The sequence below is a fragment of the Ambystoma mexicanum genome, chromosome 8 (assembly GCF_040938575.1).
Source record: "Ambystoma mexicanum isolate Mex_15411 chromosome 8, UKY_AmexF1_1, whole genome shotgun sequence".
NCBI classification, from domain to species: domain Eukaryota; kingdom Metazoa; phylum Chordata; class Amphibia; order Caudata; family Ambystomatidae; genus Ambystoma; species Ambystoma mexicanum.
In genome coordinates this window covers 150419595-150435205 of record NC_090929.1, presented here as the reverse complement: position 1 = coordinate 150435205, position 15611 = coordinate 150419595, and the positions used below count along the sequence as shown (strand labels likewise).

Here is a 15611-nt window from a genome sequence, read left to right as displayed (position 1 = left end):
GGTAGCAGCAAGTTACCAGATTTCCAGATCAGGGGGCGACTCTACCGTAAGGGGCTAGGTGCAAGAGAATGTAAAGTCATCACGGTAAAAGACAGCAAGCAGTCACACGATGAAACCTGCAGTGCAGCCAGCACAGAATGGGAGGGAAGCAAAAGAGAGGCCCAGAATAGGGTTCCAGCAGCACACAAGAAAATCTGAGCAATGGCACAGTCCGGCCAGTGTGGCCACATTAGGTCCTCAGCAACAGGTAATTTTCAACAGCAGACTTACTTTTGAAATCGGTGTCTGGCTTATTTTTTGTTCGTGATACAATCAAAAACCTGACCTTTCACAAAATCCATATTCAATTACACATTCTAGACCAATTCATTGGTACAATCATAAACAGAAAACTTGCTATCAGAAAAATTAAAACCTACCATAAACAGTCACCACCAATCTCCCTGAGATAATGTTCTCTAAAATGATCAGGTACAATTCAAGATCTCCTTGGACATTATAACATCTATTCTTCCATTTCTATTTAAAATTAACAAAAATCCTTAAACACTCCTTCTAAAAAATCTTATCAGGGCTATTACCAAGGAGACTTTCACCAAGATACCCCACCAATCCTCTGGTGTTAAGCCTTCAGTTTAAGCAAAACGCCTCCCTAGACATAGTGTCCTCCTCTCCGTCAAGTCTGTGCAAAAGGTGCTGAAGTGTCTCCATATTTTTCTTGATCGTGCAAAATCTGCATCCTACATCATTTGCACCGCTCGGCTGCCTTGAGACTAGAATTTCCTCTGTTGTATATAAATGAATGCAGAGACAAAAAAAATGGGTGAGAAGAGAACTGCTAGGAAACTTAATCAAATATTTTGGCAATACATTGTATGTTCTACAGTCCAAATTAGAATAAGAGTATAACCTGTATACTTGTCTCGCTTCCTGGTTCTCAATCCAGTCGCTCTTCCATTGCTTTACTTTAACTGCTACTGGATTTGCTAATACGTCTTCTGTTGAGTCCAATTTCAGAATACTACAACAAGCCAATTTCCATCCATTCAGCATCCACTCTTTCTGGTTTATTAAAGATGCAATGGAATACAGGAGGAGCATCCTTTGCTATACTTTTACGGTATTGTTCGGCAAGATTGTATGCAGTACCCTGTGGGAGATTGTACCAGCCTTGTCCTCTTGGCAATAGTAAACCCTACCTTTTGGAATAACCATGTACTACACAAGTTGGTAGAATGACTGAGCAGCCAGGCTTATCTCAAGAGGGGTCAGTGTGAGCTGTAGGTTTTTTTCACAGATTCACATTGACAAGTATCCAAATAAACACTTACTCTCAGGGTTTCTTGATAAAAACATTATTTAATAATTTAAGTCAGTTGAATAAGCCTTCTTTAGAAGGAAGCAAATATATGTTCTTCCTGGGCCTCCGTCGTGGGGACAAAAGGGAAGACATCTGGGGACTCCTACAGTACGAATGGAAGGTCGGTATTAGCAATGGGCAAACTTCAGATCATCAGCACTTCGCTGTTTCAGCTCCTCGCGGCTCTCTCAAACAGCACCACCGTGGTTCTCGGATAATTTTATGGACTTTCCTCGCATCTGGGATCCAGCACTCTGTTGAGGTGGCTCAGGTTTGGTCAGTCCTGCTTCATGGGAGTCCGGAGAATCTTCCTGAAGCTCGGGTCCGACTTAAAAATGAGACACTCTATTCTGGTGTTTCTCTCCCTGGCAATTGGTCCTGCAGCAGCAATGGAAGTACAGCCAGCTCTGAGAGGCTGTCCAGACAAGTTCGCTTTGGGGTGGATTGCTCCCACCAACCCAAGGGGAGAAGTGGTCCATTGCAGGGCTTCTCTAGTCGAGGCGAATTCGGAGCTTCAGCAATGTAGCAGGGCTTCATCCGGCAAACCAACTGTCCAGGAGTTGCAGCATGCGTCTCTTCCAAGTTCTTCTTGGGATTCCTTCGTCCAGTGGTCGACCAGATTGTCTGTGTGCACACAGCAACCAACACAACACCTTTCCGGTGAGTCTGGTCGGTGTCGGAGCTGCGTAGCCACACTCTCAACCAAACCGCATTTACATGACACTGCCCCCTGGCCGCCCACCCACCCCACAATCCCTTCGTTGACTCGAGATGCCTGCCTTAAATGTACAGACCACCTCCAAGTAACCACTGGGGTTGAGGGGGGTAGGGAGGTGAGGGGGTTTAGTAGATATTGTGGAGGGTATGGGGGAGTTAGATAACCAGAAAGAGGATTTAGGATTAACGATTGGATAGGCAGGGGGTAAAGTAGGAAAATACATAGAACACAAACCTAAATGCACCCTAAAACCCTGTTTTATTCATCCTGTTGCTTCACTTATTTTCAGACCTTCCTGACCCCAACACACATTGCTTGTCCTTGCATGCTGTGGAATCATTTGACCTTGATTAATGGACTCTGTTATGAGCCCCCATGCACATTAACTCCTCTTCAAACGGAGTAAACATGAATACTGCATTAGCAATTTAATGCCCAAACACTTCACCCCCACATTCCCCTTATCCAATATGGCCCCCACCTTACAAAAGAAGCGAACTCCACACACCTCAGAGAATTCACAGTTCAAATCAGTTCCCACCAGTGGCTGCAAAAGAAATCCAATCGGGATGGTCATGTTTGCCCCCTTCTACCAAACTAACATTAATGCACACTGAATGAGAGGCCACTTGACTGAGGCCTCTGAACCTGCGCGCGAGTTCAGCATCAAAGATGAATCGGCATGAAATGTTGGAAGTTGTTGGGGGAGTTTTCCTAAAGTCCACCTGGAGGTAAGACTATATAAAACTATCCCTTGGTGTACAGGTCCCCAACTCTTAGTATAAGTCTGTACAACCCAGAGTATCTTGGTAGAATGGCAGAGCAGCCAGGCTTATTTTAGGAGGAGGATGTGAGCTGTAGCTATTTACACACAGTTCCTCAGGTTAGATGTAAATGCAACTGGATTCTTTCCTGTGCAGCAGCGACAGATTCCTCAGTCTGATGATGAAAGGAAGGACTCTGAATGGGATGTCACAGTAGCAGTCGCAAGAAAGGATTCTCGGCATGTATTTCTTCGATCTCCCACATCAGTCTGCAGTTTTAGCGCCTATCGGCTCCAACAAAGAATGGTTGTTGCCCGGTTGATCTCCCTCGGTTCTTCAGTCCTGCACTCTGGTGAGGGGACTTGGATGTGTTGGATGGTGCCGCTGGAAGTACAACTGGAGCAAGCAAGTTCTGGGCAGATTCGTCCTTGAAAAGACGTTGCACTGCAAGTGGATCGGAGGTCCCATGGTATATGCGGCTTGCAGCCCTGGAAGGTCACATCACCTCTGGGATGGCTCGATCTGCAGTTAATCTCAGGGCTGGCTGCTCCCACCAGCCAAAGGGAAGGAGTTTTCTTCAGAGCTCCTCTGTCGATAAGAAAACTGTGTCAGGACAGCAGTGGTCACTTCACGATTACTGGAAGGGTCTACAGGCATCTCTGGTCGTCTTCTGCTTCGGATGTTCTGTTCCAGTGGTCGACTTGTCTTCTGTCTCAGAAACCTCACCTTTTTAATTTGGATTTCCCATTCACTCCTCTTCAAACTCTCCCAGCAGTTTACAGAAGGATAATGATGGCTGTCCAATCAGGACAGCCAAATCCCCAGTGGCACCTGGTTCCATTCTCACACTCTGGCAGACAAAGGAGAGGGTAGTGTAAAATTCCTCCCCCTCTTCCTGCCTTCAGACACTGGAGCCAAGTTGGGGGGGGCCCAACAAGGGTTCCCACCAAAGGCAAAACATACATTCAGACCTCTCCCTCCCAGAATGGTAGAAGAAAAGAACATAGATTACCTTTTTGTGCATAAATGAATGTGAATACATAATGTGGTAGAATATAGCACAAACGTTGGTAGAACACATCCACTGCCACCAGCCATAACTTTAGGGTTGTCATTTTGACTAGAGATTCACAGGAGCAGAAAGAAGGGGGATACTAGGTATCCCCTTAGAATTCCACATAAGGTTGTGTGTGCTAATCTCATAAGTAAAGTTTTAGGAAGAATCCCTCTTTCCTTAAGAACAGTAGTTCTTGGGGGGGTTTGGAGGGGGGGAGAAAGAATATAAAAAGTAGAACCCAAAGGGTTCCCAAAAATTCTGCACATACGGTGCTTTTGTACTGCAGAAGTCCAACACAGATGCCTTTAAGAGATGTGGAGGAAAGCAGACTCCATAGAATAAGGTGAAACAAAGAGTTCCCAAAAGTCAGAGCAAATAAGAATGAATGAGGGGAAAATGGCTCCCATCATTCAGGAGAGAAAGGAAAAGGTCCAGAAGTCCAGCAAAAAGAGCTGCGAGGTCTCACTATTAGAGGGGATTAATAATAAAACAGATAAATCTCCCTAACAGAGGTCGAGTTGCAACTCCTGCAGAATAGAGTCTGGCTCCGTAATCACTGCTGCGGCATGGAAGAGAGAAGCTTACGCCACTGCGGCCCAGGACTGCGGCTGTAGATGGCGCGAAGAAACTCCTGCATAGCGTTCTAACACTGGGTCCCCTTCGTGGCTGCAGCATAGCAGGCACGCTTCCGCTTGCAAGCACCAGCTGAAGTGCCCTGCCTGCCTATTAAGGTTGTCCCATGCGTGACCTCATCCCAGGGGCACCTGGGTAATGTAGTCACACACCAGAGTCTCCATCTCCTTAAGCTCCAAATCACTCTGGCACGGGCTACCATTCCTCCCTTTCCTTTCCTAACGGGCAGGAAGAATTGATCACTTCCCAGAGTAACACCCAAATCTGAAATAAACAGATTAAACAGAGCAGGCAATAAGGGACAACCCTGCTTCAGGCCCTTACCAGTTTTTAATAATCTAGATCAGCATCCAGCCAAGTTCAATCTAACCCTCAATGAGGTAGAAGAATAAAAAGCTTGAATTGCCTGTATAAAGTCGGTAGGACATACCAATCCACTAATTTATCCCACAGCAGGTCTCTATCAATAATATTGAATGCCTGGACTAGATCGATAAATGCTAAATATAACGTCGAATTGAGCATTCGGCTCTTCATGATGTTTAGTAGGAATACAATCAAACTCGTTTCCACTCCTTTTACAAAGTCAGTCTGATGGATATCGTAACGACCAGAAGGAACCACCCATTCAGCTAGACTCTCCAAAATGACTGTGGTGAAGATCTTCCCCACCACGTCCAAAGGGCAAATAGGGAAATGGTGCTTCAGCTCAGGATCAGCTCTATTACCCTTTTGGAAAATTGGAACAATAATGGCCAATTTCCAGGTTGGAGGGACTTCCCTTGGCTTCATCACTTGCCCAAACGGCAAAAGGAGAAAGTCTGCCGTTAACCCTAGTATGATGTCCTTCTTTTCAATATGTATAGACCACTCAGTGGCTTCCACCACTACTGCTATAGCTTTATCAGGCACAATAAATAGACTTGTGAAGTTATCTACCAAGGACTCTTCCACCACCGCATTTGCTTGTGTGGCCAGCTGTGGGGTATCTATGGCATTTTGTAAGTTGTCAGATATCCCCTGTGTGTTTCTTGCAGATCTTTTCTAACATGCTCTTAGCATTGTGTTGAAGCATCACAGCCTTGTGGGACCACAGCCAATTCTTATATTGCGGTTTCCGTTTTCTTGAGTGCTCAGCAATCTCTGGCCCTGATATCGCTTTGCTTTGTTTAACCTCCGCTTTAAACCATTTTTACTCCACTAACTCTCATTCAAATGAATGTTTTGGTTAAAATGCATGTTTGCCTCTTATTGCGGACCTCTATAAAAACCAGCGGGGTTGGGGAATAATCAAGTATTTTCTGTTTTTTATCTTTGCAATTCCAATGAAAGATGTGATCTTTGAATCTGAGCAATCTAATCTCTTTGGACTTCATCTTCAGCCGTTTCCTCCTTGGGAAATGTCCATCTTCTCTCTTTGGTAAACCTCTTTGGGCATCTTCAAGTTTCCCCACGTCATTTTTAAAATGTTGTGGTCGCTACTAGAAGATGGTATTATCTCAAAACTCGACACCGAGTGAAACCTATTACCAGACACAAAAATGTAGTCCAAGATTCCCACCTGGATTCACCTGGATTACCCTGGATCAGGTAGGCCTGCCTGGGGTGTCTCCCTGAACCTGCCCATTGAACCTGCCCATTTAGGAGGTGAAGGTCCCCAAGGTTAGTTTCCCTTAACCACAATGCCCCTCTTTTCTCAGACGGTTTAGTGAGGGATCGCTCTTCTTTCAAAACCTGATGTTTGTCATCCATGCATCTGCTTTTAAGTCGCCACAGATGAAGATTACAGGATCATCTAAATGTGCATGACATTCATCCATCAATTCCCGAACAGTCCACAAAATCATCCACTATCGCGATCTCGTTCCACATGTTATCCCAGTGTATGATTACCATCTGGATATAAGGGTTGGAGTTTCGGATCTCAAACTTGTATTCCCATTCCACTTCTAAGGGCTAACGAGACGAGACATGGTTCTTCCCCCTCAAGCCTCTCACTGCTGGAATTAGACAAATGGAATAGCTGGGGTTCTATACAGCCATGTTTCTTGTAGGCCGAGTATGTCAAAGGCTTTAAACATATAACATATATCAGTCACGCCTAAACACGTGAGCGAAGCCCTGTGTATTCCAGGACTCTATTGTTATGTCTCTCTGAGTTATTGAGTCCTTCAGCTAATCCCCTTTTTTTATCTTCTCGGGAGGATAGCTCAGAGCAACACAGGTTCGATCCCCGGGTCCGCACTTCCAAACCTCTGGGTATTAAGCGCGTTGTTAATAACCAATCACAATGATCCCTCTTGGATGGCTTGGCCCCTGCTCCCTTCTGCATTACAAGTTTCCTTTACGAAACCCCTTTTCCTCTGAATGTTACACTTAATGGCATTCTCATACTGGAAGAAAACGTGACTTCCCAGTATCTCTTACTGGAACCACCTCCTGAACGTCAGTTAAGAAAATGACAGCTCTAAAAAAGTAGGACGTTTGCGGAGGGTTAAGTTATACTCCGCTCGACCCCTTGCACATTTTGCAGCTAATAAACATTTGTAGGTCAACTCCATTTAATCAAAGCCTAAAGGTAGCAAGCATGGTGCAGCCTCTAGGGTTGGTTGAATCAAGAATCCATACCCAATCAAGCTTGCAATCACTTAAGAATTCCACCAATTCTACGTCATTCGAGCTAATAGCTCTCAACTTAGGAATGTGATGCAAGAGCTTCAGTACATTACACCGATTCATAATCGGAGCGTCATCCGTATGTAACATTCTTTCTAACAGAACACATTTATCAAGACCAATTTTATACTCATTACTCAGTGGTGGATCTCTGGCATTGACACCATCTACAGGTGACTTCCCAGTCTTTTCTGTGGTCTCCTAATTAGGTTTGTCAGACGCTAACGTTTTTTTGTTCGTGTTAAAACCATTCTGGAGGGGCTTAGACACTGGAATCATCATAATAGATCTTCGAATAAATTGCAAGCTTTGGTTTTCACACCCTACTGTTTGTTCCGAAGTTCTTTGACACAAGCCCTCCTGAATTTCCTCAATGGAGTATACTGACCTATCCAGAAGCTCCTCCATTGAATTCCTTCGTTTTATCTGTGGGTATGAGGACTTGCTGCGTTTCGGAAAAAAATGTTAGCTCGATTTGGTTTTAAGAACTATTGAATTAGACTTAAGTGATCCCCTAAGTGAAATGTCCAGGCTTTGTAAAAATTTCCTTGAGTCATTAGATTTGGGCTTTTTCCCTTGGCCAAAGTTCTTGGTCTTTTTGCTGAACCTTCGGTCCTTGTTTCGTCTTATATATTTTTTTTTCCCGTGTGAAAATACAGTAGTCTCTTTAAGGGATCTTCAGCATTATTGGGAGTGGTGGGGGGGCAAGGGTCCCTGTTCAACCTCTAACACCGAATCACCATGGGGGCTACCATCTAAATCCCCAACTGCATCAATTTCTATCGGGACTACAGGAATTGGTACATAAGTTGCCACACACTCAGTGTGGTCCCAAACCACCACCACCGCCGCTGGAAACTGTACACAGTTGGCTCCTCTAATCATTTCTTGGAATACCAGATCTGGCTCCAGAGGCGCTCCAGTAATTGAAATGTTTGGTTTATCTGTGTCATTAGCGTTGTTACTTTCAGCCTTTCTTGTGTTTCTCCCTAACGATGATGATGATTCTCTGCAGGCCCCGTCATCTGTCCCCTCATTCCCTTTATTCATTATGGGGTCCTCCACCCGCTGCAGCAATGCAAGGACATGATCGGCCTTCTTATCAAAGTTCCCTTGTACAGCCGTGACAAATCCCTCAATACAAATCATCTTGGAATGGAGCATTGCTAGCAGCGTGGCGTGGTCTTTTTAAATTGTCGCTTGTAAGCTCAAATAATTTGAAGAACGGAGCCAGCGTAATGGTCAATGTTGACATGATGATAAAATGATCTCTATCAAGATGGTTAAAGGATTCTTCACTATAATCCTTAGTTGGTCTTCTAGTAGGTTCTCGAATCAGGGATTACGTTGATACGGAGCTGTTGGAAGTTTCCAAACCCCTCGTATTTCGGTGCTTACGGCTAACCAGCCTGCCCCCCACCGACATGTGTTGGGTGTGATTTCCCCCAGCCATTGCTTCAGTCAAGTTGCTCATTGCTACCTGCTGCACTATAAGGCCGTGTTCCCCTAGTTGCATATTTGGCTTTGTAATGCCCGCCTCATTCGGATTTCCCAGTCTCGATGAGGCGGTCTCCTTTCTCTCATTAACGATCATGTTGGTAATGCTTGCAATTTCCCAGGTAAGCAAGTCCACCTGGTTGGACTCTAGGGTGCGGGGTGGGGTGGGGGGGGGTTGTACTGCAATATATGCACTCAAAATATCTGCTGGTGCATAAGCGGAGAGCGGATGCGGCTGCACAGACTGATAATCCATAGTCGCTGTACTTTCCAGAAGCTCATCGTACGATATTTTGCCTACTGCTTGCTCCTCCCCCGATAGTTTATCAGCGGCCACTGGGGACGGATGGGCAAAATAAGTCATAATTTTGCTCACCGCCAATTTCTGCAATTGATTTTGTAAACCCTGACCGGGTCCTTAACCGAAGTACAATGGCGTGACATTTCCAAGGGAGCAGTATCGTTACTTTGGAGAGAGGCAGCCGCTTCCGAACACAGTAGTGTAACTTGATCACAGCAGCCAGTACCGTGCGCCCTAAAGGATTCCAATACAGAGTGCGATGATGGGAGAGGGGTGTTGCTACGTCTGGAAAAGATCAGGGGCTAAGCTAATGTCAGGACTGGCGGGAATCGGGGCTAGGTAGCATTTTGGTTGTAGCACCTGAGCTTCTATCTGGGGCTACAGCCAAAAGACCCTGGGCTATAGCCCCCTTAGCCCCCCCCCCCCCCCCCTAGCAACGCCTCTGGCAGAGGGTGACCAGGGCAATTATTCCACTCTAATGGCGGCATTTTATGTTTCCATGCCTGGGGACACCCCTCCCCGATGCTAGGTCTTCCGGCTGCCTGATCGGTCCTCTACTTCTCAGGGGATATCTAGGGTTCATCGTTCATCTCGCGGTGTGATGCTCAGTCCAGTCTGCTTCTCCTGCAGCACGACTGCACTCAGCCCAGCACCCGCACCCGCAGACTGACTTAGACAAAATCAAATCCAGGACAAACAATGAAATGGCGTAAGAAAGGAAGACTTGGATAAGCGGAGGGGGAGAACCCATGGATGCAGTAGACTAGGTAGTAGACCCAGTAGACTAGGTAGTAGACCCAGTAGACTAGGTAGTAGACCCAGTAGACTAGGTAGTAGACCCAGTAGACTGGGGTGATCTGTAATGCATGCGCCTGGCAGAGTTTAGCAATGCGGCTTTTTTTTTTAAATGTGTTTTTATTTTTTAGAGAGCCATGCGCAACGTGGCCAACATTATTGGCAGAAGGGCGCTTTATATAAGACCACTGTAATCAATGTTGCAGGGATCGTTGAATAACATTGCAGCATGACGGAAAGTTCTCCTTTAGCCCATTAGATGGCATCAACAAACCCAGAATTGAAGCGTCTCCTAATCTTGGTTATACTAATACAGTTGTCGTTTTTTTTTATTGCTTTTTTTCAAACTGTTTTTACTTTATACCTATAGATATGGCGTATTGAAGGCTCTGAAAAGACACCAGTGGATCCTTCCCACTACGGCCAGTTCTACGGCGGCGACAGCTACATTATTCTGTACAATTACCGCCATGGCGCCAAACAAGGGCATATTATCTACACCTGGTAAGTGACTTGCCACATCCACGCAGGCGCCAGTCATCAAGTGGTGGTTATCAAAGAGCCAAAGGCACATTGCCAAGGGGGTGAATGGCCTTGCGGGTGCCCGGCTGGCAGCGGTATACACGCTGAATGCCCCCGATCAAGACACTTTCGGCCTGATTCATTGTCCGTTTTCCTATGGGATTGCGCCATTATAAAACACTTCCATGAATCGGGCCCTCTGGCTGGTGTCTCCCTCCCCGCAGTGCCCTCTCCTCAGCACTGCTAGAAGGCTCACCTGGATTTATTTTTCATGCAGCTGGTAGTTCAGCAATGCTCTCATTAACAGTTGGTGTAGCTGTCGGATGTGTTCAGGGCCTCTCCAGGCGCTGCATAGGTCTGTTGGCACTGGTCTGGTGCCGGGGAGAATGTTTTCACCAGGCAACGCTCCTTCAGAAGAACCTTCTCCAAGGGAGTAGCGCACAGTCAAATTAGAATCTTTAATACCCAGGTTCTTTCCAGTCAGGAAAACCTTATGTTTAAAAATGTGTAAAGCGCCGTAGGACCAAAGGCGAAAGTGCGCGCTTAGTGTAATGGTTCCAGACATGCACATTGTTATCTAATGCAAGTGCAATTTCTGAAATAAATTAACCCCATCATACACACATTGTTACATTGAATTGCAGTGCCCAAAGTTTAAGAATGCTCAAACATAAAGGCTTCTTAGCATGAAAGCAATTGCCAGTATGGGCACTCTCCAGTAGCGGAAGCAGCTTTTGGTGCCAGGAGGGCGGATAATGGGGCACCAGTGGGAGGGTGGGGGGCGGAGGGGGTGCACAAGGCACAAGGATAGAGCGGGGAGTTGGTGATGCCCCACTTGCTCCGCCACTGGTACGCTCTACTTAATGGAGGCATTTAAACCACACACAAAGTGGAGTCTTTACATACAGTGAATAATCTGTAAATCAGTGCCAGGGCCCAAACCTGTTCTAGGTTCTGCATGTGCCCGCTGAATGCTCCGGACATGCAGCAAAGCCAGCATGACCCTGCCACGCATGGCTATGCATACCCACTTGCCCGCGGAACTAGTGAGCTGCATCTGGTACTATGCCTTGCTTCTGACCGCACCACACACCTTAGCCACCAACTGTACTGTGGCAGTTCTGCCAGTCAGCTAGGCTGTCTAGAGCAATTTGCTGGCATTACTAGGGCATTACTAGCATGAGCGCCCAGCACTGCCACCTTCCAGCTCATTCTTACTCTTGTAACTGGAGTACTAGCACAACAGTGCCAGCATAGCTCACACTGTTGCTTGTTGTGTGATTAAGACTAACTTACAGTAAAAAAAGAAAGTTGCCAAAATATATCCTAAATAAGTGCCAGTGCTCCGGAATAAGTGCTGGGGCTTAGCCCTGGCAAGCACCCCCACAAATTAAGTACTGTTTGAAACCAACATATGCATTTGAGAAATTGGTTAAAGTTAAATAAACAAATGTTAACGAAAATGCGTGCACCATAGCAGGATACGTACAGCTTGCTGTACTAAAAGTGAGCACGACGGATCATTGTATAGGTATGAGCAGCCCCTGTTTCACGCTTCCTAGGTGCTAGCCGTGAGGCTTGACCAGAAGACTGGGTGTGGGATTGAAGTCCTCTCCTTCACTACTCCCCAGTCCTGATCCATTGCAGTTTGCCCACATGCATGTTGGTTCAGAACTAGAATGCCCCCACCTGGCCCATTCGGGCAGGCAGGGATCCATAGAGAGGAAATACATTCATAACTTCAAAATATTACATACTATTCTTTGCATACGCCCACCTGTTATCTTGAAATTAAAATAACACACCTGGCATAGGCATTGGCTTGTTGGGCCCTTTCTTTTACTTCTTTGGGGTCCATTGACGTGGCTGGTGTTTGGATGAGATCAATACAGAAGATGACCCCTAAGGGAACCCGTTAATCCAGCCGAAGGATGCTCGGAGTCTGCTGGAGAGATGAACCCTCGAGGCAGGCAAGGACATTGGCCTCACCTGGGCCCTTCGGAGGGAAGTCAAAGGCTTACCAGCATTTCTTTGGAGGGGGAAAAGGCCCTGGCCCCTTTGGATTGCTGGGGGCGATCTATAACGCAGACTGTCTTTGGGTGCTTTCCAGAAGGTTTACTGTCTTTGGGTGCTTTCCAGAAGGTTTATTTTGGACTTCACATCATTGCCTGCTAACAGGATGGCCCAACTTCAGGCAAGCAAGTGTCTGTGAGCTTGAGGAGGAGGAGGGAGGGGGGGTTGTTAATTCAAAATCTGTCCCTCCCGACTCAATCTGAGTTATGATATGGCATTTATAACGTGCCTATACACGTGTTTCAAGGTGCGAAAGTTGAAGAGACCCCTCCCGTCTTTCTGGATTGTTCTGGTGTTCGTTTCTGTTTTTTGATAGTTGGCATACTGTGGGGCGGGGGTGTCACCCTGCGGTCCCAAGTCCAGAAACCCATCGCCAGTTGATCCTCTGGTTGCTCAGATTGAAGTTGAGGATTAATAGAAGCCCAGAGTCTTGACCAGGCCAGGGGCGGTCTGGGATAATCTAGTGGCTTCCTCACTTGCTACTCGCCACCTCCCTGGCTCTGGGACCTGGCTTCCTGGCCCACTGGCACCACCCTTAACGTCTTGCTGTAGCCCTATGCCTGTCCTCCGTTTACCTACATCCCCAAACTTCACCTGCACCTCCTCGACACTCTGCCATGTGCTGCTTCCTTCGCCCCTCCCAGGATCACCATTTAGTGACTCTGGGTGCACCTCGAGGCAGCGGTCCTTTCCAGGTTGCCTCACACATGTCGGGGGGGGCTCCACTTGCCCTTCTCTCAGCAACCTACTTTTCTACCTCGGCTGTCTGCTCCTTTGTTCTACTTGTGTTCCACACCGTCACCTCTCTCAATCCCTTCTCTTCCGGTGTTCTTCTTCACCAACTCTTCTTGCTGTGCTTCTCCAGCTCTCCTCTGTCCTCTCTAGCTTGCCGTTCTTCTCTACCAGCTCCTCGGCCACCATGACATTCCACACCGTCGCCTCTCAATCCCTTCCCTCCTGGTGTTCTTCTTCACTAACTCTTCTTGCTGTGCTTCTCCAGCTCTCTTCTGTCCACTCTAGCCTGCTGTTCTTCTCCACCAGTTCCTCTCCACCACCTGGCCAATGCTTTCCTCTTCTCCTGCCACTGCCACCAATATGTCTGTCTGTGCTCCTCCAGCCTTCCAGAAAGTTTCCATCTCCAAGCTCCCACACATGCACCAGTGTTCCCATGACCCAAAGATGGCTCTTGTGTCTCCCTCCAGGATGGGCTCCTGATAATGAGGTTCATAATTCTCCAACTCTTTGATTGAGGAGCTGCATGCATTTTATCGTTTACACCTAGAAGCGTGCATGGCCACAAAACTTGTGCTACTGGTGGAGCGAGCCTAGATGAGTCTCCTCTGCTTTTGTGGATATGATGCGCCACCCGCCCGGGCTACCAGCCCTCTCACTGTGCCTGCCGCAGCCGTTTGATGATCTACTCACTCTGGGTGCTCTGCCCCAGGAATGTGGTGATTCCTGTCTTATGGGTTCTTTGCATACTTCTGCCATAATGTTTGGTAAATATTGTCCTGCTGGAAATCTCCAAAGGGCACAGTAAGTTTGTCGGCTGTGTCAGTGAATCTCCACAGCTCATATCAGTCCCTTTATGCGACCATGACCTATGTGACAAGTGTTCACAAGCCTCATAGAGGATGGCAGTACTGGCCTGGAAATTTCCCACCGAAAAATCCCAGAGATCAACAGCGCACCGCAGGTTATGTTATGTTAATGGGTTTTCTAAAACACTCGTTCACAGTAAGCATCCTGGCGCTGAAGGGCATCGGGGGCGAGAGGACTTGGAACAGGTATGTTTTCAGCAGCCGGCGAAAACTGAAATGGTCGGGAGTGGCCCGAATCGGGAAGGCTAAGGTGTTGCACACCCTGGGTGCTGTGACCGAGAAGGAGCGGCCACCCATACGGTCAAGGCGGAACCGAGGGATGGTCAACAGTCAGGCCTTTTCAGATCTTAGTGAGTGGCCTGGCAGGTAGTGTTGAAACTACTCTTGGAGACGTTCTGGTCCCACACCATAGAAGGCACGCTGGACAATGCAGAGGGATTTAAACCTAATCCGCTTCTGAATTGGTAGCCAGTGAAGTGACTGCAATACTGGGGATATGTGCATCCAACAAGCAGTGTTTGTGGCCACGCGAGCTGCTGAATTCTGTAGCAGCTGGAGCCGATGGATGATAGAAGCTGGCTGGGCCAAAAACAGCGAGCTGCAATAGTCGATCTTACTTAGTACTAGTGAGGACACCACCAAGGGGCAGAGGTTTGCCGGAAGAAAGGGAAAAAACCAGTAGGCAGATTTGCATATCGAACTGACTTGAGCTGTGGCAGACGGCGATTAGGAACCACTGGTTCCTAACTACCAGAACAGGTGTAGGGCAGGAGCCAAGCTCAGACGGCCAGAAGGTTATGAGACCAGTGCGATAAAGGGGAGGATACTGAGGAAGGGAGATCCATGGAGAGGTGGAAGGGCCCACCAACAAAACCTCTGTTTTTGTTACCGGTAAGCGTCATCCAGTCGCCCACCTCTGCCAGTCACACCTGTAGCTGAGATGCTGTGTCCGGCTTGGCCTGATCAGCCGGACGATGATTTTGGTGGCAGTCTGCCCCATTTGGCTTCCTTACACATCACCCCAAGGGCCAGCCAGGAAGGTAAATTTGTCACAGAACACAAGAGGGACGGCTCATCCGTAATGGGATTTTCCAAACTTAAGACCCTTCCTTTAGCATGAGATGTGATCTCTCCACCACATATGCCATTGGGAACCAAGAATCTCTCTTCTCCTTGATTCTGGCCTGTTGCATGTTGAGTGGGAGCCGAAAGGCCTTGGGGGGGGGGGGGGGGGGGAGAGAGAGAGGGGGGGAGAGGGAAGGAAGGAAGGAGGGAGGGAAAAAAAAGAGCTTCTGATTGGGATTGTGTGTTTCGTGGAAGGTAATTTGTGCAGCAGCAGCCAGAGTATGTTTCTCGAACTGTGGCATGGCAATATTTTCCAGGGTAAAGCAAACCGAAGTGTTTTACATGGGTAGTGTGGCCTATACTGGTGCAGACAGTAGTGTGGATATATGATCTAACTCTGGAATGGTATTTGTTAATGGGCTTCAAGCCTAAATTCAGCCTAGAGTTTTTTACGTTTCCTATACTGCCAGTCATTGGTGCAGCCGCTCTGGACTTCTTGTCTGAATGTGGCAAGGCATATTTACTAACAAAGCCAGCAGGTTTATGTTC

General features: G+C 47.2%; 1 protein-coding gene across 3 annotated transcripts in view; it reads left to right on the top strand.

Moving 5' to 3' along the window:
- The window catches only part of GSN (gelsolin), a 291591-nt gene that overhangs the window by 182569 nt on the left and 93411 nt on the right, over window positions 1–15611 (top strand). For all 3 annotated transcript variants that reach the window (XM_069609519.1, XM_069609518.1, XM_069609517.1), the window contains exon 10: window positions 10172–10305. In XM_069609519.1, coding sequence (XP_069465620.1) covers window positions 10172–10305 — 134 coding nt within the window. The remainder of the gene's footprint in view (window positions 1–10171; window positions 10306–15611) is intronic.